This window comes from Penicillium hispanicum (genome assembly GCF_028827665.1).
Source record: "Penicillium hispanicum strain IBT 35686 chromosome Unknown utg000005l_segment0_segment0, whole genome shotgun sequence".
In the NCBI taxonomy this organism is placed as follows: Eukaryota; Fungi; Ascomycota; class Eurotiomycetes; order Eurotiales; family Aspergillaceae; genus Penicillium; species Penicillium hispanicum.
Genome location: NW_026623197.1, coordinates 1876093 through 1903651, shown reverse-complemented (window position 1 = coordinate 1903651; position 27559 = coordinate 1876093). Strand labels below are relative to the sequence as shown.

The 27559-nt window shown below is 52.4% G+C and overlaps 9 protein-coding genes across 9 annotated transcripts; 3 read left to right on the top strand and 6 right to left on the bottom strand.

Annotated features, from left to right (window-relative positions):
- Window positions 1–258: 258 nt before the first annotated feature.
- N7459_006145 (glycoside hydrolase family 47 protein) lies at window positions 259–3747 on the top strand (the record flags this gene model as incomplete). Its single annotated transcript, XM_056945329.1, has 4 exons — window positions 259–392; window positions 471–832; window positions 912–1456; window positions 1510–3747. The coding sequence occupies 4 exons, from the start codon at window positions 259–261 to the stop codon at window positions 3745–3747; spliced, it is 3279 nt and encodes a 1092-aa protein (XP_056799664.1).
- Window positions 3748–4146: 399 nt separating this feature from the next.
- On the bottom strand, window positions 4147–4960 carry N7459_006144 (uncharacterized protein; the record flags this gene model as incomplete). The annotated part of the gene is made up of 4 exons (XM_056945328.1): window positions 4147–4293; window positions 4359–4532; window positions 4709–4722; window positions 4828–4960. The coding sequence occupies 4 exons, from the start codon at window positions 4958–4960 to the stop codon at window positions 4147–4149; spliced, it is 468 nt and encodes a 155-aa protein (XP_056799663.1).
- Window positions 4961–5302: 342 nt separating this feature from the next.
- On the bottom strand, window positions 5303–7047 carry N7459_006143 (uncharacterized protein; the record flags this gene model as incomplete). Its single annotated transcript, XM_056945327.1, has 2 exons — window positions 5303–6664; window positions 6889–7047. 2 exons carry the CDS (start codon window positions 7045–7047, stop codon window positions 5303–5305), a joined length of 1521 nt encoding a protein of 506 aa, XP_056799662.1.
- A 2443-nt stretch (window positions 7048–9490) lies between these two features.
- Window positions 9491–10173, top strand: N7459_006142 (adenine phosphoribosyltransferase APT1; the record flags this gene model as incomplete). Its single annotated transcript, XM_056945326.1, has 2 exons — window positions 9491–9965; window positions 10028–10173. The coding sequence occupies 2 exons, from the start codon at window positions 9491–9493 to the stop codon at window positions 10171–10173; spliced, it is 621 nt and encodes a 206-aa protein (XP_056799661.1).
- Window positions 10174–10703: 530 nt separating this feature from the next.
- N7459_006141 (gamma-glutamylcyclotransferase family protein) lies at window positions 10704–11438 on the bottom strand (the record flags this gene model as incomplete). Its single annotated transcript, XM_056945325.1, has 1 exon — window positions 10704–11438. The coding sequence occupies one exon, from the start codon at window positions 11436–11438 to the stop codon at window positions 10704–10706; it is 735 nt and encodes a 244-aa protein (XP_056799660.1).
- Window positions 11439–12246: 808 nt separating this feature from the next.
- N7459_006140 (nuclear transport factor 2 family protein) lies at window positions 12247–12711 on the bottom strand (the record flags this gene model as incomplete). The annotated part of the gene is made up of 1 exon (XM_056945324.1): window positions 12247–12711. The coding sequence occupies one exon, from the start codon at window positions 12709–12711 to the stop codon at window positions 12247–12249; it is 465 nt and encodes a 154-aa protein (XP_056799659.1).
- Window positions 12712–13284: 573 nt separating this feature from the next.
- N7459_006139 (C2 domain protein) lies at window positions 13285–17582 on the bottom strand (the record flags this gene model as incomplete). The annotated part of the gene is made up of 5 exons (XM_056945323.1): window positions 13285–14181; window positions 14241–14825; window positions 14891–15359; window positions 15413–15598; window positions 15652–17582. 5 exons carry the CDS (start codon window positions 17580–17582, stop codon window positions 13285–13287), a joined length of 4068 nt encoding a protein of 1355 aa, XP_056799658.1.
- An 820-nt stretch (window positions 17583–18402) lies between these two features.
- Window positions 18403–18997, bottom strand: N7459_006138 (uncharacterized protein; the record flags this gene model as incomplete). The annotated part of the gene is made up of 3 exons (XM_056945322.1): window positions 18403–18432; window positions 18503–18814; window positions 18872–18997. 3 exons carry the CDS (start codon window positions 18995–18997, stop codon window positions 18403–18405), a joined length of 468 nt encoding a protein of 155 aa, XP_056799657.1.
- A 451-nt stretch (window positions 18998–19448) lies between these two features.
- Window positions 19449–24368, top strand: swr1 (putative SNF2 family helicase/ATPase (Swr1); the record flags this gene model as incomplete). Its single annotated transcript, XM_056945321.1, has 1 exon — window positions 19449–24368. One exon carries the CDS (start codon window positions 19449–19451, stop codon window positions 24366–24368), a length of 4920 nt encoding a protein of 1639 aa, XP_056799656.1.
- Between the last annotated feature and the right edge of the window lie 3191 nt (window positions 24369–27559).

Here is a 27559-nt window from a genome sequence, read left to right as displayed (position 1 = left end):
TCGATAGAACGTTTTCAACTAACTAACTGGTTAGTTATCACTCAGGGTCCAGATGATGCAACATCCGCTTGAGAAAAGATTCCCGAAATGGCTTATCTGGCAGATCCACTCCGCCGACCACTTTTCATTCCTCCACGACTCTAGGGGTAAATTTCTCATTCCGTTGGCTCCAGGATTGCCTTGGATCCATGTGTATCTTGAGCGGCAGGTTCTTTGTCTCTTGCCGCCCGTCCATACCCCCCCTCGCCCGCTCTGGTGATGCGCACGCGATGTTGGAGCTTGCAAATGTTCAACCCCCGTCACGCCTGGATGATGGTTGTCTGGGCCATCCTATTGTCGCTATGGCTTACGCTGGCACAAGGGATGAGAGATCATCAAATTAAAGAACTTCGGTACGGACCATTTGTCCTTTCTGGCTACAATCAACCTCCAGACGAGAGTTGATGCTAACTCCCTTGCTTGTTCGACAGGCAAGAAACTGAGCGCATGTTTTACCATGGCTTCGAAAATTATCTCGATCATGCTTTTCCCGAAGACGAATTGCGCCCACTCACCTGCGGCCCTCTTACGCGTGACAGCAAGGGCTCCGAACATAATGATGTCCTGGGCAACTACACGTTGACCCTAATTGATAGCTTATCGACCTTAGCCATCCTGTCATCGAGTCCGGAGAGCGGCAATCGCGCTTTTCAACATTTTCAGAATGGCGTGAAAGATTTTGTGAGGTTATATGGGGATGGGTCACACGGCCCTGCTGGACAGGGCGAGAGATCCAGGGGGTTCGACATCGATAGCAAAGTGCAGGTGTTTGAGACTGTGATCCGAGGACTTGGTACGTCTGTTCCTCCATGTCTTTCCTACACGCCTAGCTCTCTTTGTCTGGGTCTAGCCTGGCTAATATCATCTTGCAGGCGGGCTGCTCAGCTCACACCTCTTCGCTATTGGCGAACTGCCCATCACCGGGTACAGTCCGCCAGAGTCAGAGGCAGCATTTGCAAGTGAATGGGACAAGAGCGTATTCTCAGAGACCGAGCATGGAATTGTGTGGGGTAATGGATTTATCTATGATGGCCAACTCCTCCGGCTAGCAGTGGATCTGGCAAATCGCCTCCTTCCCAGCTTCTACACAGATACTGGCCTCCCCTACCCGCGTGTAAATCTGCGGCACGGTATCCCATTCTACGAGAATTCGCCACTGAACGCGAAGACTGGCCCTGATGGCGAGCGGAAGCGAAAATACAGCTATCTGGCCACCGAAATCACTGAAACTTGCAGCGCGGGCGCCGGTAGCTTGGTCCTAGAGCTCACCGTCCTCAGCAGGCTCACTGGGGATGGCCGATATGAGGAATTGGCCAAGAGAGCATTCTGGGCGGTCTGGGTGCGACGCAGTGAGATTGGATTGATTGGGTTTGGAATCGACGCAGAGTCGGGGAAATGGGTTGGTCCCTATGCAGGGGTAAGTATGAATCGCCATCTGCAATAAAAGGAACACAGACTGACGCCGAGTAGATTGGTGCTGGCATTGATAGCTTCTACGAATATGCGTTCAAATCCCATGTCCTGCTCTCCCAGGGAGAACGACCGCCTTTCGACTCCACAAGTCCCTGGAAGTTGCTGGATGACTACTATCTCCCTTTGACTGACGACCAACATTCCTCGGATGCCTTCCTTCAAGTTTGGGAGGATTCTCATGCGTCGATCAACCGTCATTTGTACCGAGGCGAGGGGTATCAGCATCCCCATCTTGTTGTCGGAGACGTGATCACCGGTGCTACCCGGGCCTTTTGGATTGATAGCCTGAGCGCGTATTATCCTGGCCTCCTCGCTTTGGACGGGAAATTGGACGAAGCGATTCAAATTCATCTGCTGACGACAGCAATTTGGACACGCTTCTCTGGTCTCCCTGAACGCTGGAACGTGGCAACTGGCGATATCGATGGCGGTCTTTCCTGGTATGGAGGCCGACCCGAGTTCATTGAGTCCACGTACTATATCTACCAAGCAACGCACGATCCCTGGTATCTTCATGTCGGGGAGATGGTACTTCGCGACATCAAACGGCGGTGTTGGACTAAATGTGGATGGGCTGGTCTGCGAAATGTCCAAACTGGCGAAATGATTGACCGTATGGAGAGTTTCTTTCTTGGCGAAACTGCCAAGTACATGTTCCTCCTCTTCACCCCCGAGCATCCGCTCAATAAGTTGGATGCGCCGTGGGTCTTCTCTACTGAAGCGCATCCTTTGGTCATTCCAAGGAAAAGCGCATCCCAACAACCTCGCCGTCAACATCAAGGGACTACTCATCAGAACCCTGTCGAGAATACTTGTCCTGTCATTCCTGATCCGCAGAACATGGGTGTATCATCGACTGCTTCTCGATCGGACATCTTTCACGCTGCCAGCTTAGCACGTTTACATCTTCGACCTCGTCGCAGAGCAGGCGAAGGTCCTATCTTAACGGACTCGCCTGATCACCAAAGCGTGTCCGTTTCGGACCTGTCATCACCAACCAATTATACATTCTATCCATGGACCCTGCCGCTGGAGCTTGTGCCTTTCAATGCTACCAGTGCGCCTATGGCAATTCGCCCCACTCTTGACATCTCATTCCCGTCTCTCCCTGGCGGAATTAACCTGGGCCCAGGAGCATTGGAACGTGTGCGAGATGGCATTTTCGTGAAGACGATTGGGGGGCTCCGCTTGAGCATGATTCAAGATGTTCCGTCGGGAGATCAGGCGGCTGCCACTCGAGATCAAGACGGGTATCGGGTGCAAGTGATCAACAATGTACCTCTGGGAAAAGATGAGAAGGTATATCTCTCGCGTCAGATCACCTTTGATGTCGTCGATCCCTATGATCCAAATTTCACTCGAGTCCGCGACAGCTCCATGCTTGACCTCGTCGTTGACGTTCTTCCAGAGCCCTCTCGCCGACGCAATGACTCAGCTCATCTCAAAGCTGGGGAATCTGCAGTGGAACGTCCAGAATCTTCAGAAGATTCAGAGTCTCACATCGGCAGTCGCCGATCCGACCCCGATGTCGACGAAAGCGCCGCTGCTGACTCCCCCGTGAAGACTATGCTGTCATCCCTGTTGAATTCGGTGTCGTCCTTGCTCCGCGACGATACCAATGCAGCCGCTCCACTACGTCTGAGCCTTCCAGCTTCTATTCCCACTGGCCCTGGAGCGGCCCCCCTTCCTGATGTTAACGACGCCGTTACCGTCTCCTATGTCGGCAGTTCGACGAATAACCGTCTGTCATGGTCAACCGTCTATTTAGCGGGCGAGCTTTGCGACGAGCGCATTCCTCGAGAGATTGTTCAGACCCACGAGGTCCTAGTCATCCAACGCGGCGGCTGCACATTCTCGCAGAAACTACGCAACATTGCCGCCTTCCGGCCCTCACGCTCAGCCTTGAAACTAGTTATCGTCATTTCATATGATGAAGAGCCCCCATTGACCCCAGAGGAATATTCGCAGGTAGAAAGGGAGTTCTCTAGTTCAAGATCTGCACCAGTCGCACCGCTCGCCGCCCTTCGTGCTGAATCAACCATTATCCGGCCACATCTTGACGAGAAGCAGATGACAGCCAGTGGCATTCCACGCAATGAGCTGATTAGCCTTATTATGGTCGGTGGCGGCGACGAAACCTACGAACTCCTACGCACTGCGACTGGCGTCGGCATCAAGAGGCGATATTCAATGCGCTCCCAGGGCAAGCCCATCACAAATCTGTACATCATTTAACTGCAACTATATACCCTGATACAGCGGAGAGGATATGAAGGATATTGTGTCGATGCAATTCTATATGTGTTGTGGATCTGCGTCGTAGAGGAACTCCATTGAAAGTGAAGTCGGCAGGACATATATATGCCTTGACAGGACATTCTTCTTGCAAATAACAAGCATTTTTGTGGGGGCCTTCTCGCTATCATCCATCATATTGCAGTCATCCATTCTCTGGTCTTCCTACAGTCCGAAACTAATATCCAGCGGCATCTGCAAAAGTGGGTGAAGCTTACACCTTTCAAAAAATAGTAGTAAGCCTTCGGCAGACAATCTATGATACTTAGGGCTACGTGCGAGGATCTTCGTATGGACTGCATGTTTCGATTTATTTTCTATCGGAGCGTATACCCAAATTTACTCCAGAGCAATGCACTCAATCTCAACAGGCACACCCTTGGGGAGTTGCGCAACAGCCACACAGCTGCGGGCAGGCTTGTGGGTGAAGAACTTCTCGTAGGTGGCGTTCATAGGGGCGAAGTTGGCCATGTCGGTCAGGAAGACCTGGACAGTCAATCAGCCAAGTCCAATGCTTGCACCGTCATAAACGACACATGAAATATACATACGTTGACCTTGACGATCTTGGTCACACTCGAGCCAGCGGCGGTCACGATGGCCTTGATGTTGTCGCAGCAGGCCTGAGTCAGGACACCGATGTCGCCCTCGACCAGGTTGCCCGAGGCATCGGCAGGGATCTGGCCGGAGACGAAGATCTGGCCGTTGGCGCGGATAGCCTGGGACTGTTCTTTTGTCAGTATTTTGTCTGCTCTCATCTCAGTTGGTTGATCCCCGTCGCGCGCATAAGAGTTCGGGATTTCGTATTGGGAATTGAAGTGAGTCAAGGGCGGGGTTATAAGCTCCGGGAAATGAGGATTGACGGCCAGACGGATTGAGTGTGGAAGGACTGGGAACGTACGTAGGGACCGGCAGCTGGATAGGTCAATATGAGTTAGCAATCAGTCCTCGCTGGCTCGTCATGTAAATGCTCCCAAGGTTGTTGGAGAACGTCAATTACAATGCGGGGTCACAACTCACGAGGGCAGGCATCCTTAGCAGTGACGGAGGTCATGTTGGCAGACATCATGGGCTTGATGAATTGAGGGCGCGAGGCGAAGTTTGAGTTCAGAGTACGTGAAAGAGCTTGAAGACGACAAGTGGTGCGCTGCATGTTGGAGGGCGGAATATAAGATGGAACTGCCGCAGCGCCCCGCCTCTGGTGGGGGTTTTGCTACGTTTCCCGAGGGGAATTCCTGAGTCTCCGGTGAGGTCAGTCTACGAGTATTCCGTACTAGAGAGGAAAATCGGGAAAAAATTCCCTAGCTAGGTAGGTATTGTATGTATCAATGCAGGAAGATAGCACCCGCTTTGGTGGAGTTAAAGAATATAGTGAAGCTCAGTAGTCATCTCGTCGTGATGGTGGATGTCGCTTTGCGCTGGAAAAAGAACACGCCCTCCAAGGGTATTAATCAAACACAAGATCGCTGTAAAGAACGAATGGATGTAGTACAATTCAAGATTTGCCCAGGTTGCCAAGTTGCTGCATCAGGTGGGCTGTCTGTTCGGCAGAGTATCCAAAGAACACGGGCCCGTTAAAAGTGACATGAGTCGGCATTGAGTTAGTGTCGGTTTTCGTAGTCGATTCTTCGGTCTTCGGAACGCCAGTATCAGCTGTCTCGCGTTTCTCGTCCCTGTCCCAATGGGTCCACGGGGAGCTGGGTTTGGCGACAGTCGCAGCAGCCGGCTCTGGCTTAGGTGCACCATGACCGAATGGGCACCGACCTGCCGGTTTTGAGGAGACATCGGGAGAGGGCTTCTCTAATGGATCAACGGGGCGGGATTCCGGGGACATGATGCCAGGCACTGATCCAGAGAAATGGGCGGAAGCAGCGGGCTGTTCTGTGATGGGAACCGGAATGCCCCAAGGCCTGCTCGGGGATTCACCCACCCGGACCTCACGGAGCGGACGGTCAAAATGACCCTGGCGATTGTCGTCCTCGTTGGGCGGAGGCGACCCCGGGTGAATTGTATCAACGTTCTCGGCCCATTTCTCAACTCGTTCCGTAGACGCAGAGTGCGATGTCTGGCCATCGCCACCGCCGTTCGTCTGTCGATTTGGCAGGAAGGCCTGGTGCTTGGCTGAGAGGCCACTGATCATATTAATAAGGCCACCGTACTTGGCATCCAGGTGACGCATGTTCTGGGGATCTCGTTGATATCGTTTGACACAAATCGCATGGCTCCGGGGAATTTCGTGCTTGTGTCTCTCCACATACTCGGCAATTTCCTCCGGTGAATGTTTATCCAGATACCGAATAGGACATCGAGACACAGGACATCGGCCTGTGGATGACCGGGCCGACGGGGTTGCGCTGGAGCGTCGCTCATCTTGTTCTGCTTTGATAGGGTCCAGGCTATCATTCCCACAGGTGTCGACTCGGATCCTGGGCCCATCGTCCTGTGAATTCTGCGCCTCGCTTTCAGAGGAATTCTTCATTTTGGAAAATGGACAGTGAAGGCTACCCTGGGTACCATTGGTTGTAAAGTCCTGCTCCAGCGAGACGGAGGGATCCGGGCCGCGGGCCAAGACGCACGATTTCGCAGAGGATATCTGGGACAGGCCATCTTGGGAACGAAGCAGGGCCTTGTAGCCTTTCACTCCATTCACGATGGCCCGAGTGGAATTTTCGTCTACATTTTGGTGTGAAACGAGCGTCTTGATTACATCCATGGAATTCAGCGATTGCTCTTCGATTCGCGAGTTGCTGTGCACAAGGCCTAGACACAATTGTTTCTGTTGATCCAGTAACCTTTGCTGGACCTCCATCGCATGGGGTCTATCTTGAGGGGGAAGCTGCCTGGTGACATTGGTGTACTATCAAGAGGTTGCGCGTTAGCAGCCGTGTCGTATCCAAGTGTTGTCAAACAACCAAAGAAAATGAAGTGCAAGTCTCATCAGATAATACATGTTAATCCGTCACCGCCACAGATGTGACTCCTGATCTAGAGCTAATCAAATTTCTCTCGTCATTTGAGACATCGGGGAGGCAGTGGAAAATGCCCAGGGGTAAATGAAAGGGGTGGAAGAACCGTATTTACCTGCTTGAAGATGTCCTCCGATTGTTGTTTGAGCTCATTGTGTCTGTGAGTAAGCCGATAGAGGGTTAGTAGAAGGGCATCGAAAGCTTTGCCCACGGCCTGGAGTTGGTCCAGGTGCGGATCCGGCTGCACCTCCTCGACAATCGGAGCAGGTGACATGTCGCTATGAGATAGTGTGGATTACAAAGCAGGCCGGCACCTCGTTCATTAGAGAAGAATACTCCATGAGGTGAGGACGCCAGAGACATGGAAGATGATGATGAATGCAGGAACGGCGAGGCAGACATTTTATAGCTGATGGCGCAACGCCGGAAAAACATTAAGCGAGATGGTCCGTGTTGCGTCACGTGGTTATTGCCGATCGGGAAGGTTCTGTGTTGTCGAGTTTGCATCTATAAAAAGTGTCATGGCACAAGTCTATGCAATAGCCGGCATTTCTCGGACATTCTTTCAGAATCTTTGCTCTATATGTATCTGGTCTTATATGGTCGTTCATGTGGTAGTCGCACTACATAAGCGTGGACCATTGTAGCCGGGATCATTCAATTCGTCTAACCTAAGGCAGGTATGTTGTACAGAACAGTCATACCGGAGACGTGTGGATTGAATCGGATTGGGGTATGGGGCTTACAGTGCGATAGAACACTCGTCGAGTGCCAAAGGAAAGTGTTGGTAGTTGGCAGGTCTGTGCGGTGAATATATAATTCCGGCAAAGGTGGCTGTTGGCAATACAACACGAACCCAAGACAAACGATAGAGATAGACTCATAGGACCCCGACTGGAAGACATTCATCTGGAGAAGCAACTCAGAAATCAGAGGAGGGATGGTACTACGAAAGATAGGCAGATTGAACCCCCACAGTACCAAAGCATCCATAAATGCGAAGAATCAAAGTATATTTTCTGACCCAAGAGGCAGCGATTGACAAGTCATTCATTCCCTTGGCTGAGAAGCTGATCTGTGCCTCATTTAGCTGGTTTACCTTGAGGCAATACCACCCCGCTTAATCTTGAATCACCAGGTTACTGGGGTCGAGTCTTTATTCATGATGCCAAAGATTCACCTCCCTCCAACAAGGCCAGCCGGGCTAGCTCAATCGGTAGAGCGTGAGACTCTTAATCTCAAGGCTGCGGGTTCGACCCCCGCGTTCGGCTTTCTTTTTTTTTTTTTTTTTGCATTGCATTGCATTGCAATTTTTGACATTCCTTTTATAAGGATCTGCCTGCCTGGTTGCACTTTGGATCTTTTCCTGCAGAGATTGGCGTAGGTGACGCCCTCCTGGTGTCACACCAACATGAGAGAGCCTAGTATTTGTAACTAATAGAGATTACACTACATGGGTGGGTGACATGCAAAATGACCCCTCCCCCTCCAGTCGATCTGCTGGCTAGCGCTGCATGCGCGCACCATAGCAGTCGAACAGTCTTTGTGACGAGTTTCAGAATTATATAGCGTGGCGACGATTGGTTACATTGGCCAGATTTGTCTGTACGATGTGTCAATCCTGCAGCGGGCGTCCGACGCGGCGCGCAGATGGTACGATAGACAGCTAGCCTGTACATACAAGTGCAGAGATACATACCATCCCATCCCTCTCCTCCAGCTCAGGCCCCGCGTGGTCTAGACACATCCGTACCCAGGGACCACCAGGTCCGGTCGTTGCGTACAGGGATTACAACCACTTCGAGACCGCGTTCGATGCCCATGAGTCATTTTCCGATGGGTAGGCTTTCGTCGTCTTGCAGTTCGATCCGAGAAACCTCGCAACTTACATCGTCACCTTCAGCCGCCGCGCCTCCCGGTATGGTGTGATGGGCAGAAGCCGATCGTTGATTCGTCCGGGCCGAACGAAGGAGGCGTCCGCTAGCTCCCAGGCTAGACAGCTTACATGGCTAGGCAAGTGGGCGATTCCGCAGATCAGAACGAACTTTGACGCTGGTAGAAACCACCGAGGCCCGCAGCGGGACGGTCCCCAGCCAGACACATCACCCTGGATCCTGTAGCTGCATGTGCGGATTCTAGAAACCGGCTCGAATGCATTGCGTGACGCAGAACAATATTCGATATTACCGTTACAGAGTCACCGCCAGATTGGGCTCCGATAGACTCTGCAACTAGACATCTCCTAGGCGATGTCCCTAGAGATAGGTAGATTGGGATCACCAAGGACAAGTACACTCTTACTCGGGCGGCACAGACCGCAGTCCATCGACTGAACCTGGATTAGACTTGGTTGCACCGAATCTTTCGTGTGTCTTGGCTGATCCAGATCTAGACCGAGGGTGTGTGATATAGGGGGGGGGGGACTACTACTACATCTCTCTGAACAAAGCCCCTCCATCTGCGGGAGAAGCCAAAAGCAAAAAACACATCTAGGCTCCGCGAGGGGCAACTTATCTGCTTATCAACCTTGGGCCCGTAATTTTACCACCTCTAATTTTTTTTTTTTTTTTTCCTTGCAGAATTTGGTTTGAATTTTTTGAAATTTTCTTTACTCCTCCTGCTATCTTTACTTCCTTAGTACTGGACTCCAACTCTCTCTCTCTCTCTCTCTCTTTTTACCCCTCCTCCTCCCTCTTCCCCCTCCTCTTTCTTTCACCATGTCCCAATCCACCTCTCCCGATGCCTCCGCCCAAGTCGCCGGACACTCCTCCTCCCATTCCTCCAGCGCCGCCGAACTCGCCAGTCTTAAGGTAAGACTGCGCGCCGCCCTGCGCCAATTCCCGGACTTCCCTTCCCCGGGCATCCTGTTCGAGGACATCCTGCCTATCTTCGCCGACCCTTCCCTCCACGAAGCCCTTATTCGCTCTTTGGAGCTGCACATCACCGAGTCCTACGGTGGCCAGAAGCCCGATGTCATCGTCGGTCTTGAGGCCCGTGGCTTCCTGATCGGCCCTAGCCTGGCGTTGCGCCTTGGAGCCAGCTTTGTGCCCGTGCGCAAGCAGGGCAAGTTGCCCGGTCCCTGCGAGACCCAGAGCTACGACAAGGAGTATGGCCAGGATTTCTTCCAGATGCAGTCCGATTCCATCAAGCCCGGCCAGAAGGTGCTCGTGATTGACGACATTATCGCCACCGGTATGTATCTCTTGCGTTATCGCACTTCGCCGTCCCTCCAATCAACTCACCATGGATTGCAGGGGGCTCTGCCTACGCTGGTGGCCAATTGATCAAGAAGATGGGCGGCGATCTGCTGGGTTTCATCTTCATCCTCGAGCTGGAGTTCCTGAAGGGACGTGAGAAGCTCCCGGCGCCCGTGTACACCCTCCTTTCGGGCCAGGCCTAATTTGATACGGTACATGTCACGGTTTCTCTTGCCGTCTTGAAAAGTGTATTGATTCAGCGATCCCCAATTTCGCCGAATCGGAATGAGTACAAAATGCTCGCGCCGGAATATAGCGGTGTTGCCCCCCCCCAAATCCTCCACCCGACAGCCGCCACTCCCGAACCGTTCCTGCAACCGCTCCGAATCTCGGAGAGGGTTTTATCTCGCATGCCCCTGCGTTGCTGGTAAATGGTCCTGTGTTTGTTTGCGTGCAGATCGCGGACTTCGGCGGTGGGCTGGAGTCGAGCCGGGCTCACACCATTCCAAATGTTCAATCCTAATTCAACCAAATCAGTTGTCGTTCCCAATATAGACAGATACCTCCCGGCAATATGTTTCAATTGTGTCTTGCGCCTTTGATGCATTGAAGTTCATATACTGGCTTGTGATAACTTTGACCCCGTTTGCAATAATGTCTTCCTCCAGTCCTCCCCACTCGTCCAGCCTCCCCTTGCTATCTTTAGATCAGGTGTCTGCAGTATGCGACCATGCTACTCTCTGGGAATAAACCGCCTTAGAACTTCCTCGAGCCACTTCCCTGAGACCCCCAGCGCCTCCGACTCCCGGATTGCCCGATTCATTCTCCCGATGTATTCCGTCTTGGGAGGGCCAACAATCACCCGCTCCTCGTCAACGTACACAAGCACCGGTACTTCCTGCCCCTTGCCCGTCTTCAAGCGATGATCACCCTCGTCGATCCACTCGATGATTTGCGCCGGCAAATACCATTTGTTGTAGTCGCCCTCTCCCTGTTCCCGGGGCCGCACGTCAACGCCCACCTCCCCACTCCCATCTGCTTCCTCCGCGTTCTGATCCACACCCTCGTACCCGTCGAGGATGGTCTCGTCGGCCGGATCCATCTCATAGAGCACGCCGTAAACTGCATCCTCGACGCCAGAAACGGGGACCTTGCGCGCGAGGTCGCTGCGCTGTGGTCCTTCGCGCATTCCCTCTGGTGGCAGCACGTTGGCGTACCCCGCTTCACAGATGAGCCACCTCCACTTGGGCAGCAGGGCAATTGCAAGTGGCTTGGAGGAGAGACTTGGATTGACCGTGCAGCGCTGCCTCATTTGGCTGGGGGAGAGGTTAGAGCCGTACGCGAAGTAGAGATGTCGCGATTCGGCGCCGGGTTGCGCCGTGCGGGGTTCTGTGACATGGCAACTTGTTGCGGAGACTGGAAGGACAGTCTCGGATGGAGGGTTTTCGAGGTCTTTGTTGATGTGCATCTTGGATGGTCGGGTGTTGTTTTCGTCAAAGGGCTAACTGGTTCGATGACTCAAAGACTTGGTAAAGGTTGAGACTTGGCTGGTTTGTTGGACATCAGAAGGCCTAGAGACTTTGGGGCGATGATCGCTCAGGTTCGAGCAGTGCAATTAACTTGGGTACCACCTTCAATTCGACTGGTGGTCGATCAGAGTTAGATGTAAGGAACAACACGGCATCGGTGCGAGATTATGTACCTGTTCATCGGCCCGGTCAATGTGCGGGCCGATAGTCGGGCTCCGCGGGGATTTAATATCATACCGTTTCAGCCGTATATAGTGTTGAAACTAATAAAATCACAAAGCCAGTTAGGCTAAGAAGTTTGTGTTCTCACAAATAGCAGCAATGGCGGATCTGAAGACATTGTAGTTCGTATATTATCTCTCGATATATCTAGACGGGCGGCGACAGAGACATAGCAGGAAGTGGTCGTGAAGGTAGCAAGAAGTCGAATAGTCTTTTCACTTCGCTTTGTCAACAGGGTAGAAAATAAAAGTTAACCAGTTAACTACCTTGACTGTCTTTGATGTCACTGTCACTATCGGGGTTGCATAGATGATGAATTGTGGTAGCCGCCATGCAAAAGATCCGAGCAATAAATGCAACTACCATTGCACCTCTATAACTAGTAAAAGATAGAAAAAAAGAGAAAGAGAGAAGAAAAAGCAATTGTTGTTCGCCTAATAGATTTGTGATGTCTGTAGGCTCAAATCTATGTTGTTCTTCATCCTCTCTGAATACACGCGGCAAAATGATGTGAGGTCTTCAAACCTACAGTCCCATCACAGAGGGCTCGCCCTGTGTCCAAAGGATATCCAAAATCCACTTCTTGATTTTCCACAGCCCAGTTGCCTGATCCAGCACAAGATCAAGCGTATACTCCGAGCCTGCCAAAAACTTGGGACCATCGGGCTCCTTTCCCCTGCCAGGAGGACAGTGCTGCGCCACTGCGATGGCGCTAAGCGAAGCTGTTTCGGCTCCATCCTTCACTTCGATGCGAATGTTGCTAATGGTGTGCGTGGTATCCATTGGGCCGACACGAGCGAAGACTCCCTCGCGAATAGTGGTGAGATCATTCATGGATTCTCCGTTGATGACCAAGGTGACATCTTCGCCAATAAAGGACGAGTTCAAGAACTCGACATCATTGCTGTCGAAGCCTCGAACTGCACGGTACAGGGCGTCGGTGATGGCTTCGCGGGTAGTGAGAGAAGTCAGGGAGACTGGAAGGGCCATGTTGGGAGATTGGATGAAAACGAAGTATGGGATAGGTAGATGGCGGATGGAGGATGCTTGGCAGCAAAAGCTTGTGTTGCTAGCTTCCCAAGGACAATTGTCTGATTACTCGTAATTAGTTGTCAATTGATCCAGTATTTATATCATCGGTAGTCTTACCCCCTCCGAGACGGAGTTAAGAATATATTGCCGGCAAGCCGGAATTATAACAGATGTCCCATAAGGCCGAGTGGATATCTTAGTCTAACAGCAAATAGTAATTCAGATGCAAATGAGGGGCTCTCCTATCATATATACTAAAAGAATCATCTCAAGTTCGCCTGGTGGAGAATAATGGAGTTACTGCCAGTCGGCTGCAGTGTCAGACCAGCCCAAGCCACGATGTATTGTTCTTATCGAGACGAGACACCTAACGAATTGCCTTGAAAAATGGATTGCGAGTTTGGTCATATAAGGGTTGGATCAAATATTACGAGTTACATCGTGCTCGCTATGTTAAGAAAATTCAATCGCTAGACAAGTGGACGAAAGGGGGGAAACAAAAAAAAATGAAAACTATGCATCACAACAAATTCAACGCCGGGGGATCGTTCCGCTCATTCGACTTCCCACTCCGGCCATCAGGCTCTGCTTCACAATAGCATCCGCCGCAGCAGCGGCAGCCAATCTTTCCTTCTGGCGGCTGCGGTCTCGAAGGTAGCCTGTTGCTTCAGGGCGCATGCGCAAAATACGAAGGATCATGTCGTCATTGGGCTCCGCTTGAGCTTCCCGGCGCTTCTCTTCCTTAGCCTTCTTCATAGTGCCCAAGTTGCGGGCAAGCATGATACTCTTCGCACGCCGGGCTGCGGGAACACCCAGGCCACCGTGACCAGGACCTGTGGCGCCGAGGTGCGCCGGAGCAGATATACGGTTGCGATTCGCTTGTTGGCGGTTGACAGTTGCTGAGGCCATCCGCTCAGAGGTGCGAATCAAGTTGTCTGTCGGCTCAAAGTAGAAGAAATTCAAGCTTTGGATCTCGTGATACTTGGGTGATTTCAATATGTCGATAGGAACACCGTTTGTCTCTCCAGTGTCTTCATCTGGTGCATGGAAAAAGTTTAAAAGCAACACGAGCCAGCGTGACACAATATCCACTTCTTGCATCGTCAATGGCTTTTGGTGAGAAGGTTTATCGGATAGAGGAGGAACCAGTAGGCTCTCAATGGTTGCAAGCACTTCCTTCCACAGCCGGGCCATGACCATCCTCATGGCTTCGGTAGTAAGCGTCTTGTTCATGATGGCAAAATTGTCATTGAAGTAGTTGAACAGTGGTGTCAGCGCGTTCTCGATGTCTACTGGCGTGGGGCCGGTCGAAGTTGGTTGTCCTCGATTCCGGTTCAGGAAATTAGACACAGTTGAGATGCTGAGTCCGCGGGAAAGCAATGACTTTAAGGTCCGACGGGATAGACAATAACCGATATAGGCAGAAAGCTAATGGGACAAAAAAGGTTAGTCAATGCTGGGACCACAGGGACATCGGTGTTGCAAACCTTCTCGGTGATTCTTCGAGTCATGTCCCTCTCTGTTCGCTTAAGGTTACGGAAGGCTTTGCCAAAATAGAACTGGATGTCATCGCGCTCGCCTTCCATACTCACACGCAGTAGGAGACGCCCCTGGGTGTCTAGATCAAGCCAATATTCCCGAGGAAGGAAATCGCTGAAATGAACCGGGTCGAGCTTGATGGATGTTCGGCCCACATAATCGTGATCACCCACCGCATCCCAGTCCCAAATTGTGGCAATAATGTTCAAAGGACCCTGTGTTGTGATGTCTACAGCGTCTTCCCATCGAGGATTGAGGTTATTGTAAATGATACGAGTCTTCGCAATCCGTCTTTGATACTCGTCCGTCAAAACGACATATGGATCGCTGGCACCGTTCATGTCACAAGCCTTCAGATCTTCTGCTTCAACCACTTTGATCGTGAAAACGTAAGTGGTGGACTTGCGGATTTTCTTAAGCTGCGGAGGAGTATTCTTGGCGATGACATCGGCACATCCATCGACGTTGATCTCTCGTTCAAGCCTGTCCAGTTGGGAGAGAGCATACTCAATATTGTTTAACTTCACCAAGGACTATAGTCACTAGTTAGGAAACACCCAGGTAGGTTAAGTGGACTCCGTCAGAGAAATAAACATACCTCTGAGGAGAACTGGAAAGGCTCTATCTTGTCCTTGTTCGTCCATGTATCTTTGGCAAATTGCATAAGTTTCTCCTGAGTGGTTTGGTTCAAGGCCGCCTCTTGTTCTGGTGTGAGGCGGTCCATTTCTCGGGCAAACATCTGCTCCAGAGATTCACAATATTTTGCGACTCCTTTCCCGATTGAATTGGAAAGAGCCGTCATGAATTTGGCATACTGAAGGTCGTCGTCCCACTCGAGGTGCACCAAATTCTCCACGACTTGATTGAACGACCGGAAAATATCAATTACCGACACACTGTGCCGGGAGTCTTCAGGGATGTCGTCGGCCATTTGATCAGCACGGACAGTGAAAGCATCCTGTCTGGTAGCTTGATTGACCCATTCCATGACACTCTGGTCAGTCAGACGCAGCCATCGCCACACGAACTCTTCCAAAAGGCTTTCCACATGGCATGGGAATGGAACACTGGCATATATTAGCAGATTTATCAATGATTCCGAGGGCACGGAGGTGCATACTCGGGGATTGTGTTGATGAAGAGACGCCTGATTGTAGCAAGCTGCCTGTACATATCAAATCCATCCTCAATATCTATGTCTTCACCCGTAGACTTGGCCCGATCGATGATTCGGATGACCATTTCGTTAGCATCCTCGGCGAACATAGGAAGCACATTGGAGCAAAGGGTGGTATAAGGATTGACACTGCTGTGGTTAGACTGTTTTCATTAAAAAGAGAGGCTGGCGTTTTCACTCACCCCATGATTTCAGGGTTGTTTCTGTAACGTTTCTGGATCTTCTGTGCAAGTTTAGAGATCGCGTCACCCAGCTGAATGACATGATCCACTTGCCAGGACTCTTGGACGACAGGCACCAATTGACTCAGAAGACTTTGATATCTCTCAGTTGCTTTTTGAGCGAGGCCATCCTGCACATATGAGCAGAACCTGTCGATATCTTCCGGGTCCTCTGTGTAATTGGGATCCATTTGAATGTGATTCTCAAGGATGTACATCACGGGCCCAAGTGGGCGAGGTTTTGTCTCAAAACAGTCCATCATGACGTCGTAAAGCTCACGCAACAATGCCTCATGGAGCTTGGAAAGGAGCTGTTGCATCGATTGAAGGTCATGAATGGTCCACTTTCGCCGGTCAAAGACAGAAGAGGCCACGAAACTACTGCGTTTGCTCCGATTCTCCGAGGGCGGCGATTCTTTCACAAAGATAAACGCCGAATCCAAAGTGCTGAGATCGATTTCGTTATCAACAAACTTGGTTTGCATCACGTCAAGGAATAGCACGATGCGAGAGAAATTGGGAATTCGCCAGCGGAGGCAAATCTCATTGAGCATTTCCGTAGACTGCTTCGACAGCAGCTTCATAGATGGCGCATCGGAGGTGGCCTGGGTGGCTTCTAGTTCCCGGTCTCGGAGGTCATGAGTTAATGTCTGGGACAATATAAATCTGTACACGCCCCGGGGATCTGATGGAATGAAGGTATATGTGTCGGACTCTTCAGAGTCTGCATCGGCCCCCAAAGAAAGTGAGCTGAGGTCGATTGATTGATCAATAACATATGAAGTCCTGTCGGCACGACCGGAGGAGGTTCTTGACAGGTCATCGTCGACAGGCGTTGAGTTGAATTGAGGCAGGGATCCAGGTGTGCTCTTAGCCAACTCAGGATTGGACTGTACAATTGCAAGCATCATCTGCGAGAGGTCGGGACCCTCGCTCTTTTTCCAGCTCTCATAAGCCTCATCAGTCTCAAAGTCCTCCCTCGACAGTGTCTTACGGGTCTGAAGATTCAGATGTGCTTGGTAAGTCTTGAGATCTTGCAGTGCTGCTTTCTCAGTCCAAGTTGACTTGTGTTTGTCGATTTCCGACTGGGCCTGAGAGGTTGTCATTTTGAAGACCTTGGCCACATGCTGTACAAGAGGCATGTCTTTGACATTGTAACTCAATGGAGCAACAACCTCAGTTGTCGATGCGGTACCATTCACTTCCATTAAATCCTGGTCCTGCAGCAGAAGCTTGTTCTCGAGGACGGACAGTCGGTTGGCCAGCTCTGGACGGTCCTTCGACCAGTCGTTGCTCTTCAATATCAGTGCAAGTAGACGGACAAAAAGCGCAACATGCCGGTCCACCATAAGCTTCCAGCTGTCATCATCGTGTTCCTTGCCCTTGCCCAGCTCCTTGATCGCGTTCGAGTAGAAGATCAGAACCAGATCTTCCGCTCGGCGGTCCTTCTCCATGCGTTTGCGGAACGAGTCTTCCTTCAGCACATTGAGGAAAGCGGCAAATGTGCGCACCACCAAGTGGTCCTGATATTCCTTTCTCTTTTCCTTCCCAATCAGCACCCCGGTCAACCGTTTCTCTAACTCTGCCACGAAACCATGTGGGATCCTCGTGCTCTTGGAATCGCGCACGAGCGAGAAGTCACTCATCAGGTCATGAATGGAAGTCGAAGATCGCTTTGGCCGCGCCGGCGCGGACGGTGCATTCTGGATGCGGCGGGAGCGAGGGTGCAGGAGATAGGCGAGGTAGGCTACGCGGAGAGCATGGCTGCATGCGACATTGGCGCTGAGTGGTCGGCGTCTCGAGACAGAAGAGTTGCGCGAATGGCGGCCCTCATTTTGGAGGCTGTTGATCCGTCGGTTGACTCCTCGGGACTGGCTAGATGCGGTCGACATGAGGCGGTGCTCTGACTTCGTGCAAGGTTCGGAGGGGGGAAGCAAGTGGAATGCGGGACCATGGATGGAGGTGGACGCAGACCACCAGCCAGCATCCGCAGTTGAAGAAGTGTTGGCGACCTTTTTTTGGTGTCTAAGGGGAGAGGCGCTTGGCGGAACAGGAGGGGGCGGAGATGTTTCGAATGTTTACTGGGAAGAAAGGAGGGAGGGGAACGGTGAAACAGCGAGCTCCCGAACTGACGTAGGCGCCCACACCAAAAATAACGAACAGCGATATCTGGAAGTCTAAAGGCAAAAATCCAGTACCATCAGCTACCAACCGTATTGTGGCGCTCATAAGTATGTACAAAGTCCAACCCTCGTTGTCTTCCCCCTTCTCCCTTGACCGGTTGATCCACCCGGGCGCTACTGAGGATGTCCGCAATCGCAATGCAAGGGCAACCCATGCTAACCTTACTATTGAAGTTATATCCAGAAATGTTCTCGTCGTTCAAACAAATTGTGTGAACGAAGTCTGGAATTCATCTACATTCTTTGTTCATATCCCCTGTATTGGTTGCACCTTTGTCTTAGGGCTGCATTTGCAGTATCATACCACTGTGGCCTCAATTCAGATTGAAGCTTTTTCGACAGGTTGCGAGCGGGATTGAAAGAAACCGATTTGAGCCATTGTCGGGACTCTTCTCGTGGACTGATCCAACATGTGTAAAGAGCACGGAACACTTGTCTCGGCAAATCGACCAGGAGACGTTCGAGTGGCGCCGAATATAGGAAACAATCATATTGGTATTTACACACGCAACAAAAAAAAAGACGTCTATCACCACTTGTCCTCAGCAGCCTTGCGAGCCTTGAATTGGTATCAAAGTGTTAGCATCCTGAACCGACGACCGTCTTCTTCAGCAGTAATCATTACGTACCGGCACCGCATTTGGACCACCCAATTCCTTTTCCAAACCACCCTCGTAGGTCTTGGGAACGCTGGGCTTGTCAGGGTAGTAAAGGCTGACAACACCGCAAAGACTGAGGAAGGTAGCGACGAACACACCCAGGTGGAGGAAACCCTTGCGGGGTGTGACGTGAGTATATTGCTCAGGACTGAAGACACCGAGGATCTCGTTCTCCTCATGAACCGGCTCGCCAAAGTTGCGCTTCTCTTGCTGATCCCACCAACCACCGTAGGGATCTCTGAAGGCGCGCTTCACACGGGGAGGATTCTGATAGTTGCCATTCTATCACGTTGTGAGGATCAACCCAATCGCGGTATAACTCGACAGGAAAGGCCATACCTGCAGCGGATCTTCAATTTCGGTGGCACGGAGAGTCGGCATTTGGGAGAAGGCCGCGCGGGCGGGAATGGCGTAGCGGCCAGCAACCTGGGGCAGGCGCCGGGCTAGGATCCGTTGGGACAGCATCTGTATCAAGAACTAAGGATCAATAATTGGTCGGAGAGAACGAAATTGAAAGCCACAGAATAAGGAAAATACTGACAGCTCTGCCGAAAGACCGGAGACAAAGGAAGGTGGGGAGGAAGTAGACTTGAACTGTGTGAGTGCAGGGTTGATGATGGAAACGGAGGTTTGCGGCACGGTCACCTAAGGCATCGACAGGCATCCACGCGCGGCGCGCTTACAAGTCAAGTGTCGCCCCGACGAAAAAACCACTTCCTCACCTATTTCCCCTATCGTGCTCGTTTTTCCGTCCCCATCCACGCTGCCGTGCCAATAAGCATGCCAAACTTCTGGTGGCACCTTGACTCGATTATAGACACTTATTGATGCCAAAATAGTTCTCCCCGACTCCGCCATCGTTGGGATAACCGGGGTCATTTGCGAAGAAGGCCCCTGTCGTCCGCGGCTAAAAGTCATGCAAAACGGCAGCCCGAATGGCCCATCACCCCAAGATGATTTCGTAACGCCTGTGCCTGATTCCCCACCTCTCGAAGCCTCAGTTTTGGAAAAACCGCCCGATTCTGGCCCCTACGAGTCGATCCCTTCCGAGCCGAAAGACGATGAAGCTAGCCATCAACTGGAAGGACCGCCATCAAAGAAACGAAGGCTGACTGACTCGACACCGTCGCGCCGTTCCACATCCCGACCGCCATCGCCGCCCTGGAAGAAGGCCGGCGCTGAGGGGCCGACATCGTTTCTCGTAGAGGGCCGGCGCAGATCGTCGCGGACGAACGCGGTTCCCTTGGAATTGCAATCTCAATCCGACAAGCGACACACTAGGGCGGCACAGAAAACATATGTGAAGAATGATCGAGGTGGCGCGAAACCAGCCACGTCCTCTCCGCTGGCCGTGACGCAGTCGCGTGCCCAGGTCAACGGGAAGCCAGGTGGCAAAGTGACTATCAATGGATCTCCCAGGACGGGGTCATCGAAAATCGCAGTCGGAAAACAGCCACGCGTTTCGCAATCCCCAGCGCCAAAGCCCGCGCATTCGCGCACTCGATCTCGAAGCTCCGGTACCTTAAACCGCCCTCGCCCTGCCCTTAACGGCGCTAGTCCCCGCCAACTTCGCGATCGCTCTTCCCTTTCGACAGGTTCATCCGCGACGCCTGGTTTTCTTGATGATACGAATACAAATGAGAACGAGCTCGAGCAAGGGTCGCATGTCATCCAACGGCTTCGAATCAAAGTGAAGAAGCCCATCCTTCCAATCCGTCATCCTGGGCATGTGTCTAGCAGAAAGTACGAGTCTTTCAAGGAATGGGTGGATCACGAAGATGCCCCAAATTTGTTGTCATCGGAGGAGGCCGTTGAGGAGGCTCAGAGACGAGGTCAAGTTCTGACTGCTGTCGAACCCGGCGGACCCTTGAGTTCTGAAGTTTGCTCAGCATATATTACGGAGCAGCAGGAGGAGCCACTCCCGCAATATTCGCACCAGGATCACTTGGTGGCACATGCGCTATACTTTCAGAAACTGTTGGACAAGGAACACAAACGCCACCGGCAAACGGCCAAGTTGTTTGCACAATGGTGCGCCGATGCCTACAGGAAGCGCCACAAGAACCCGGAAGACATTCTTCGAGAGCAGCAGGAGGAGGTCCGCGGGAAGCGCAAGCAGCTGGCTAAAGATCTCCAAAAGATGTTTGACTTGGCACGCGCTGAGATTGACCGCGCACGCCTTGCGCGCTGGGAAGAGGAAAGGAAGGTGCAAGACCAGCAAGCTCTTGATCGTGCGATTAGGAAATCCACTATGCTCTTTGAAAAGCGACGATCAGAGATACTGGGCGAAGTTCCCAGCGATGGCCCCGCCTCTAGTGAAGATGAGGACGGGGAGACAGATTATTCGTCAATTGCTTCCGGGGCTGACAATGAGAGCAACATGTCGACGTCAGAGTCTGAATCTGACAATGAGGCTAATGCGGATGATGATGCTGCATTGACTGCCGAAGAGCTCCGATTGAAATATGCCGGTCTGCCCGCCGATGACACCCCTGACCAATTATCCGTGGTCTCCGGCGCCACGGCTCTCGATAGTGAGGCTGTTTCAGATGAAACTGGTTCTCATATCACACGCGCAGATGCCCAATTGGACGACGTTGATTCGGTCATGATAGACGATAGTGACGAATCAACCGACATGGATGATGATATGGGTGATAGCGATGAAGAAATAGGCTCGAGTGAAGAGGAGTCTGACGAAGGGCGCGACGGGTCGCCTGGATTGCTCGGGTTCTTTTCCTCAAACGACATTGCTAAGCCTGAAGTCGAGAATCACACAAATGGGGAAACGATTGATGACGAGCAAGATGAGGACGTGAAGCTAGCATCCGAAGCTGAGAACGAACTCGAAGATCCTGATGAGGTTTCTCTTGTGCCCAACGGGTTGTCCTTGGTTGGACTGTCTGAGGATAACATTCCGGATGCTCTTGAAGCGTCCGACGCCACTCCCGCGGAAACCGAAGATGTCTCCATGGCCGACACTCCAATAGAGGCTCAGCCTATCGATGCAACACTCACCGAGTCTATTGCTGCTTTTGAAGCAACAGATTCAGCTGAAGAAGCCAATCAGCTCCAACCAGCTGATGTGGAGCCTCTTCATGACAACCGACCTAGTGGAGAGGTTTCTAGTGAAGCCTCGCCAGGGACTTTTGCAACCAAGCCTTCTGAACCCGAGTCAGTGTCTTCCTACGAACCTACAGCAGAAAAGTCGTTGCAGGCAAGCCATTCGCCAGCGCCCGGTCTAAAGACACCGATTCCCCATCTCCTTCGTGGAACGTTGCGTGAATATCAGCACTACGGATTAGACTGGCTTGCGGGTCTTTACAATAATCATATCAATGGTATCCTCGCCGATGAGATGGGTCTCGGTAAAACCATCCAAACTATCGCTCTGCTGGCTCATCTCGCTGTGGATCATGGAGTTTGGGGCCCGCATCTGGTGGTTGTGCCCACTAGTGTTATGCTCAACTGGGAAATGGAATTCAAGAAATGGTGCCCTGGTTTCAAGATCATGACCTACTACGGCAACCAGGAGGAGCGCAAACAGAAGCGTCGGGGCTGGACCGATGACAACGCATGGAACGTGTTGATCACTTCGTATCAACTGGTTTTACAAGACCAACAGTCTCTGAAGCGGAGGAACTGGCACTACATGATTCTGGATGAAGCGCACAACATCAAGAATTTCCGGTCACAAAGATGGCAGGCCCTTCTCACATTCAGGACTCGAGCGAGACTCCTTCTGACTGGTACCCCGCTTCAGAACAACCTGACCGAACTGTGGTCTCTTCTGTTCTTCTTGATGCCATCTGATGGTGACGGTACTGGCATTGAAGGATTTGCGGACCTCAGAGATTTCTCAGAGTGGTTCCGGCGACCGGTGGAACACATCTTGGAGCATGGAAGAGAGACAATGGACGACGAAGCTAAACAAGTGGTCACCAAACTCCACACCGTCCTTCGTCCTTATATTCTCCGTCGACTGAAAGCCGACGTCGAGAAGCAGATGCCCGGCAAGTATGAGCACGTCTTTTATTGTCGACTCTCGAAGCGCCAGCGGTTCCTCTACGATGGATTCATGTCGATGGCCCAGACAAAGGAAACACTTGCGTCCGGCAACTTCCTCTCCATTATTCACTGCCTCATGCAACTCCGCAAGGTCTGCAACCACCCCGATCTCTTCGAGACAAGACCAATCTCCACCTCATTCGCCATGCCGCGATCTGTGGCTACGGATTACAGTGTGAAGGAAACCCTTGTCCGGCGGAGGCTGCTCTTTGATCACCCGCTCACGAAGGTGGATTTGGACTTCCTCAACCTGGCACCTGTGTCTAGGGAAGATATCTCGCGACGATTGGCCGACGACAGCATCCGACTGATGGCGTTGGGGCCTTTTAAGGCTCTTCGGGAACGTCAGTATAACCGCACCAATTGGAAAATGGATTTCGACGGATCTGAGATGGAAACGATTTTGGAATCTCTAGAGAACGCCAGCAGGAAACGGAGAATGGCCGAATTAGAGCGGTGTCTGTACTTCGAGTCGAAGCGCCATGGTCGCCGCCCTGTGTATGGCAGCAGCCTGGTCGAGTTCCTGCGAGCGGGAACTAGTAAGGAGCATGCGCTTGCCAATGCGCCTCTTCGCAAGCGCAATATGGCCGAGTGGCTTTCAAGCAGGTCATCCGTCCTTGCTTCCATGATCCTGACTATCGAGGAGCGAGCCCACGAGATGGATGGCTACGTGCAACGCTTTGCCTGTGTTACCCCGGCTGTGGTGGCCTTTGGCATGAAAGAGGCCGCTCTGACTCCGGTCGAAACTCGACTGTTGACCAATACATCTAAAGAGCAACCTTACGACCCCTTCCATGAAGCTCGCATGCGTCTCTCCATTGCCTTCCCGGACAAGAGGTTGTTACAATATGACTGCGGCAAGCTGCAGCGCTTAGACAAGCTGCTCCGCGATCTCAAAGCTGGCGGGCACCGTGCCCTGATTTTCACCCAGATGACCAAAATGCTGGACATTCTGGAGCAGTTCCTCAACATTCATGGGCATCGCTACCTGCGTCTCGACGGAACTACAAAAGTTGAGCAGCGGCAGATGCTGACAGAGCGGTTCAACAGCGATCCTCGCATTCTGGCCTTCATCCTGTCGAGTCGATCGGGCGGTCTCGGTATCAATCTTACGGGTGCCGACACCGTCATTTTCTACGATCTGGATTGGAATCCGGCGATGGACAAACAGTGTCAAGACCGTTGCCATCGAATTGGTCAGACCCGCGACGTGCATATCTACCGTTTTGTGTCGGAGTATACCATCGAATCAAATATCCTTCGCAAAGCCAACCAGAAGCGCATGCTGGATGACGTTATCATCCAGGAAGGCGAGTTCACTACGGACTACTTCACCAAGCTGGATGTGCAGGGGATGATTGAGAGCGACGAGCGTGATGGTCACGACGAAGCCAGCGCAGCAATGGATCGTGTACTAGGAAACCGTGTCGCAAGCGGCTCCCGTGCTTTCGAGCAGGCCGAGGACAAGGAGGACATCGATGCGGCCAAGAACGCACAGAAGGAGCTGGAGCATGCCGACGATGGCGACTTCGAGGATCGCAGCGTCTCGCAAGGCACTCCCGCACAGACGGGGACACCACTGGCCACCGCGGACGACGGCTCCCAGGTTCCCCCCTCCGTCTCGGCCGAGGTTCTTCCTGGTGACATCGACGACTACCTGCTCCGATTTATGGAATGGAACATGCGCGACGAGCCCTTGGTACTGCCACCGGACAAGAGCAAGAAGTCCAAGAAGGGCAAGGAGCACCACCTCAAACGGCGCCGCTGATCGCTGCCCTCACCTCGGCCACGGGATTCCGTCCGCCTCGTCCTTCCGAGGTTCCGCCTTTTCTTGCACTCGCTCACACACTTTCTCCCTCGACCGTTTCACCATAATTCAAATTCTCTCTCCGGCGACATCCTAATCCCTGTACTCTGGTTTGCCGGAGTTGACTACCCGATTGAGCGTATATCGTCTTCCTTTTCCTCTGGGTCGATCTATACTCCGCCCTCTTCCCTCCATACCTTTTCCCTCCCCTTTTTTTGGTTCGATTAATCTTGCACTGCGTTGGCGTGTGGGTCTACTTTGTTTATAATACTGTTGCAAAGAGAGGAGAGAAGAGAACAGGGCGAACGGGCGCCATGAGAGTCAAACCCGAGATGGTTGAAGAGTCCGTCTGAGTAGAATCTGGGAACAGCGTTGGCCCGATCAGCCTCTGGACCTCTTTGGGGGATTCGACCGGGCTAAAGCGTGGTGAGCCTCGCGTTCCTTCATAGCGTTCCCACATCTCGGTCGTCGTCCATACAACACTACTGCAGCCGTGACAATCGACATTGCACGAAGATCCTCTTTTCGCAGATCCACTTGGAGAAGCCTAACAAATTAAATCCGCTCTCCACTACATGCAAGAACCAAGCGCTTCAATGTATAGGTAGGCAGTAGGATAGCCGACCACCCCAGGCATAATTAAGGGTCTCTTGGTACTTGATGACTGAGTTGCCATCCGAAGTGATCTTCCGATCGGAAATGGTGACAAATAATGCTTAAATTAGAATCGCCGCACGGGGAATATACTCCTCTGGTCAAGTGGATCGAAACTAGAGAGAGGGGGGAGAATCATCATCAGATCGTATATCGCTCGTCTCGCTCATCTCCTCTCGGCCCAGCACCCCGGGTCGGGGTTGCCAGCGGGCGTTGTTGGGATGCAGGAGGGAATCCCGCGATATTTCATTTAGCCCAGTGCTTTCTACATGGCGGACGTCACGGATGCGGACTCATGTTTGCCTCCGTGCTTCAGGTTGGGGTGATTGCGGTGATTTTCTTGGCCTTTTTGCGAGAGCCAGAGAGAAGCCTCGATGTGAGGCAATTCGCCGCTGCCACATGCTATGGTATGAGGTGGGTTCTCTACCCGTGGTCGCGTGGGGTTCTAGAAGGCTGGTGTCGCTTTCGGTGGTCGTGGGGAAAAGAAAAAGGGAGGAAATGGTATTGGATTGTTGAAGGACTACGTGACCTTGCCGTGACCATCGGTCTACCGGAGCAGACGGCCAGATGACGGAGAGTCCATTGCTCGGGAATACCCAAAGCAGGGGATACCCAACGCAAAGGAGCAAAATGATCCGATTCCAAGTTCCACCACAACATATGGAGAGGGATCGCGACATCGTCCCAGTCGATCCTTTCGGGGTCCGTCGATCTTCCCCCTCGTTCCCACCGCCTCGGCCAGGCTCCGCTAAACAGCCAATGTTGCAGCGGCTCTCCAGCGCATGTGCTGGAGAGCCGCTGCAAAACTGGCGAGACCCGGCGCGGTTGGAAAACCTGACACGGTAGGAAAGTTAGGAACCCAAATAAGGGTTTCAGGAGGCACGCAGCACCTCGGCGCTGGGTGTGGTCTGCTGCTGGATGGGCACGGTTAGGTTGTCAAATGATGGTAGGGCTCGGTGGAGAAGCAGGGAAATGAGGGAATACGATGGAGATACGATGGGGCGATTGGAGTCAGAGAAACGGCAAACCTTGCTGCAGAAGCCCAGCGTCCATGGTTCCTGTTCTGCACGCCTCACCGAGCTTAACCACCACGGAGACCCGACCGTGCAGTATGGAGTGTCGCCGAGTATTCTCCAACCCATAAGAGATCATCCGAGGCCTGTACAGAAGAGGCACAAGATCCACCATCGAGTGATGGTGCGGGATTGTGACTGGCCGAGGGAGTCTCGCAGATGAAATTCCCCATCCGGAGAGACTCCCGGATGATTTGGGGTAGCTTGGGGGAATGTCGGAGATATACTCTCCATGAGCTGCGGGTGCGATCCACGGAAATCCGGAGATCCTATTTGTGTTCATGACAAGCGACCGCGATGATTGCTCGGGTTCAGAAAAGAAAAAGTAGGAAGCGAGCAGCTTGATTGGCCTGGGCGATAGCGTGAAAGAGGGAGCCAGAACAGGATGCGTATACACCGAGTGTCTAGATGTTGTGAGACGCCACCAGTTGATGGAAAGGAGTCGCAGCGCAAAACACAGATAACAAAAACATCAAGCCCGAGCGTATCAAGCTCGAAACACTGGAAGATTGGCCAAAAACCTCGCTAGCTCTCATCTCTATCTCCGCGGTCTTTTGCGTTCTTTGACAGCGGGGAATGGCCAGGGATGGCGAGTCAAGCATAATCCTGTTCCAATCGCCGATCTCCACGTCTTGCGAGGACCACCAGCCTCAACTCCATTGGCCCAAACCCTGACCAGACAAACAAAGGAACGGTTAGGACTTCGGTGCCTTGCCGGCATGGCAGTCGGCGACTACCAAAGTGTAACTTCCAGTTCCAATAGTCACGGCATTGGCGGTTGCTAGTCAACTCCCGAGGAAGGCCCCCAGGCTGAGAATCCATAGGAAACTGGCTCAAAGGTCGGGGGAAAGATGACACGGCCTATCACCATGGCACATGAAAATCCTCCACCGGAACAAGAGTTGACAGTTCTTCATTGCGCAGAGCAAGTGTGATATATGCAGCCGCGAGAACGCAGCGCGTCCGAGTGATTGGCGATAGCTCGTGGGAAGCGTGGACGCTGTGCAGGATGCAGAGTGGCGACTTTGGCTGCCGGGCCCGTGCCTCCTCTTTGTGCCCGGTATCGCTGCTCTCCAGGTGTCAACCGCGAATCCTTTCCGATTTCCCCGTAGGCACACCCTTGGGGGAAAGCCCAAGAGCACTTAACGCCCTTCCTCTGTAGGGTAATAAGTACCCGCCTGCGAGAGAGGCTCTGTGCTCTGTGCTCACAGGTGGCCGACGCTGGAAGATCCACTCTATCCTCTATTGAGGACCCAGGAAGATCGTAGAGGATCCACTGCCCGGTCGATTGGCGCTCTCACGAACTGCTGCTCCACGAATCGCGTCATCATTGGTCTCATCTGAGAGGGGGCTTGCACTAGACAGGCACCATACCGCTTAGCTTGTTAGCGGCTTCGGCCCAAGGCAGCACACGCTGATCATAAA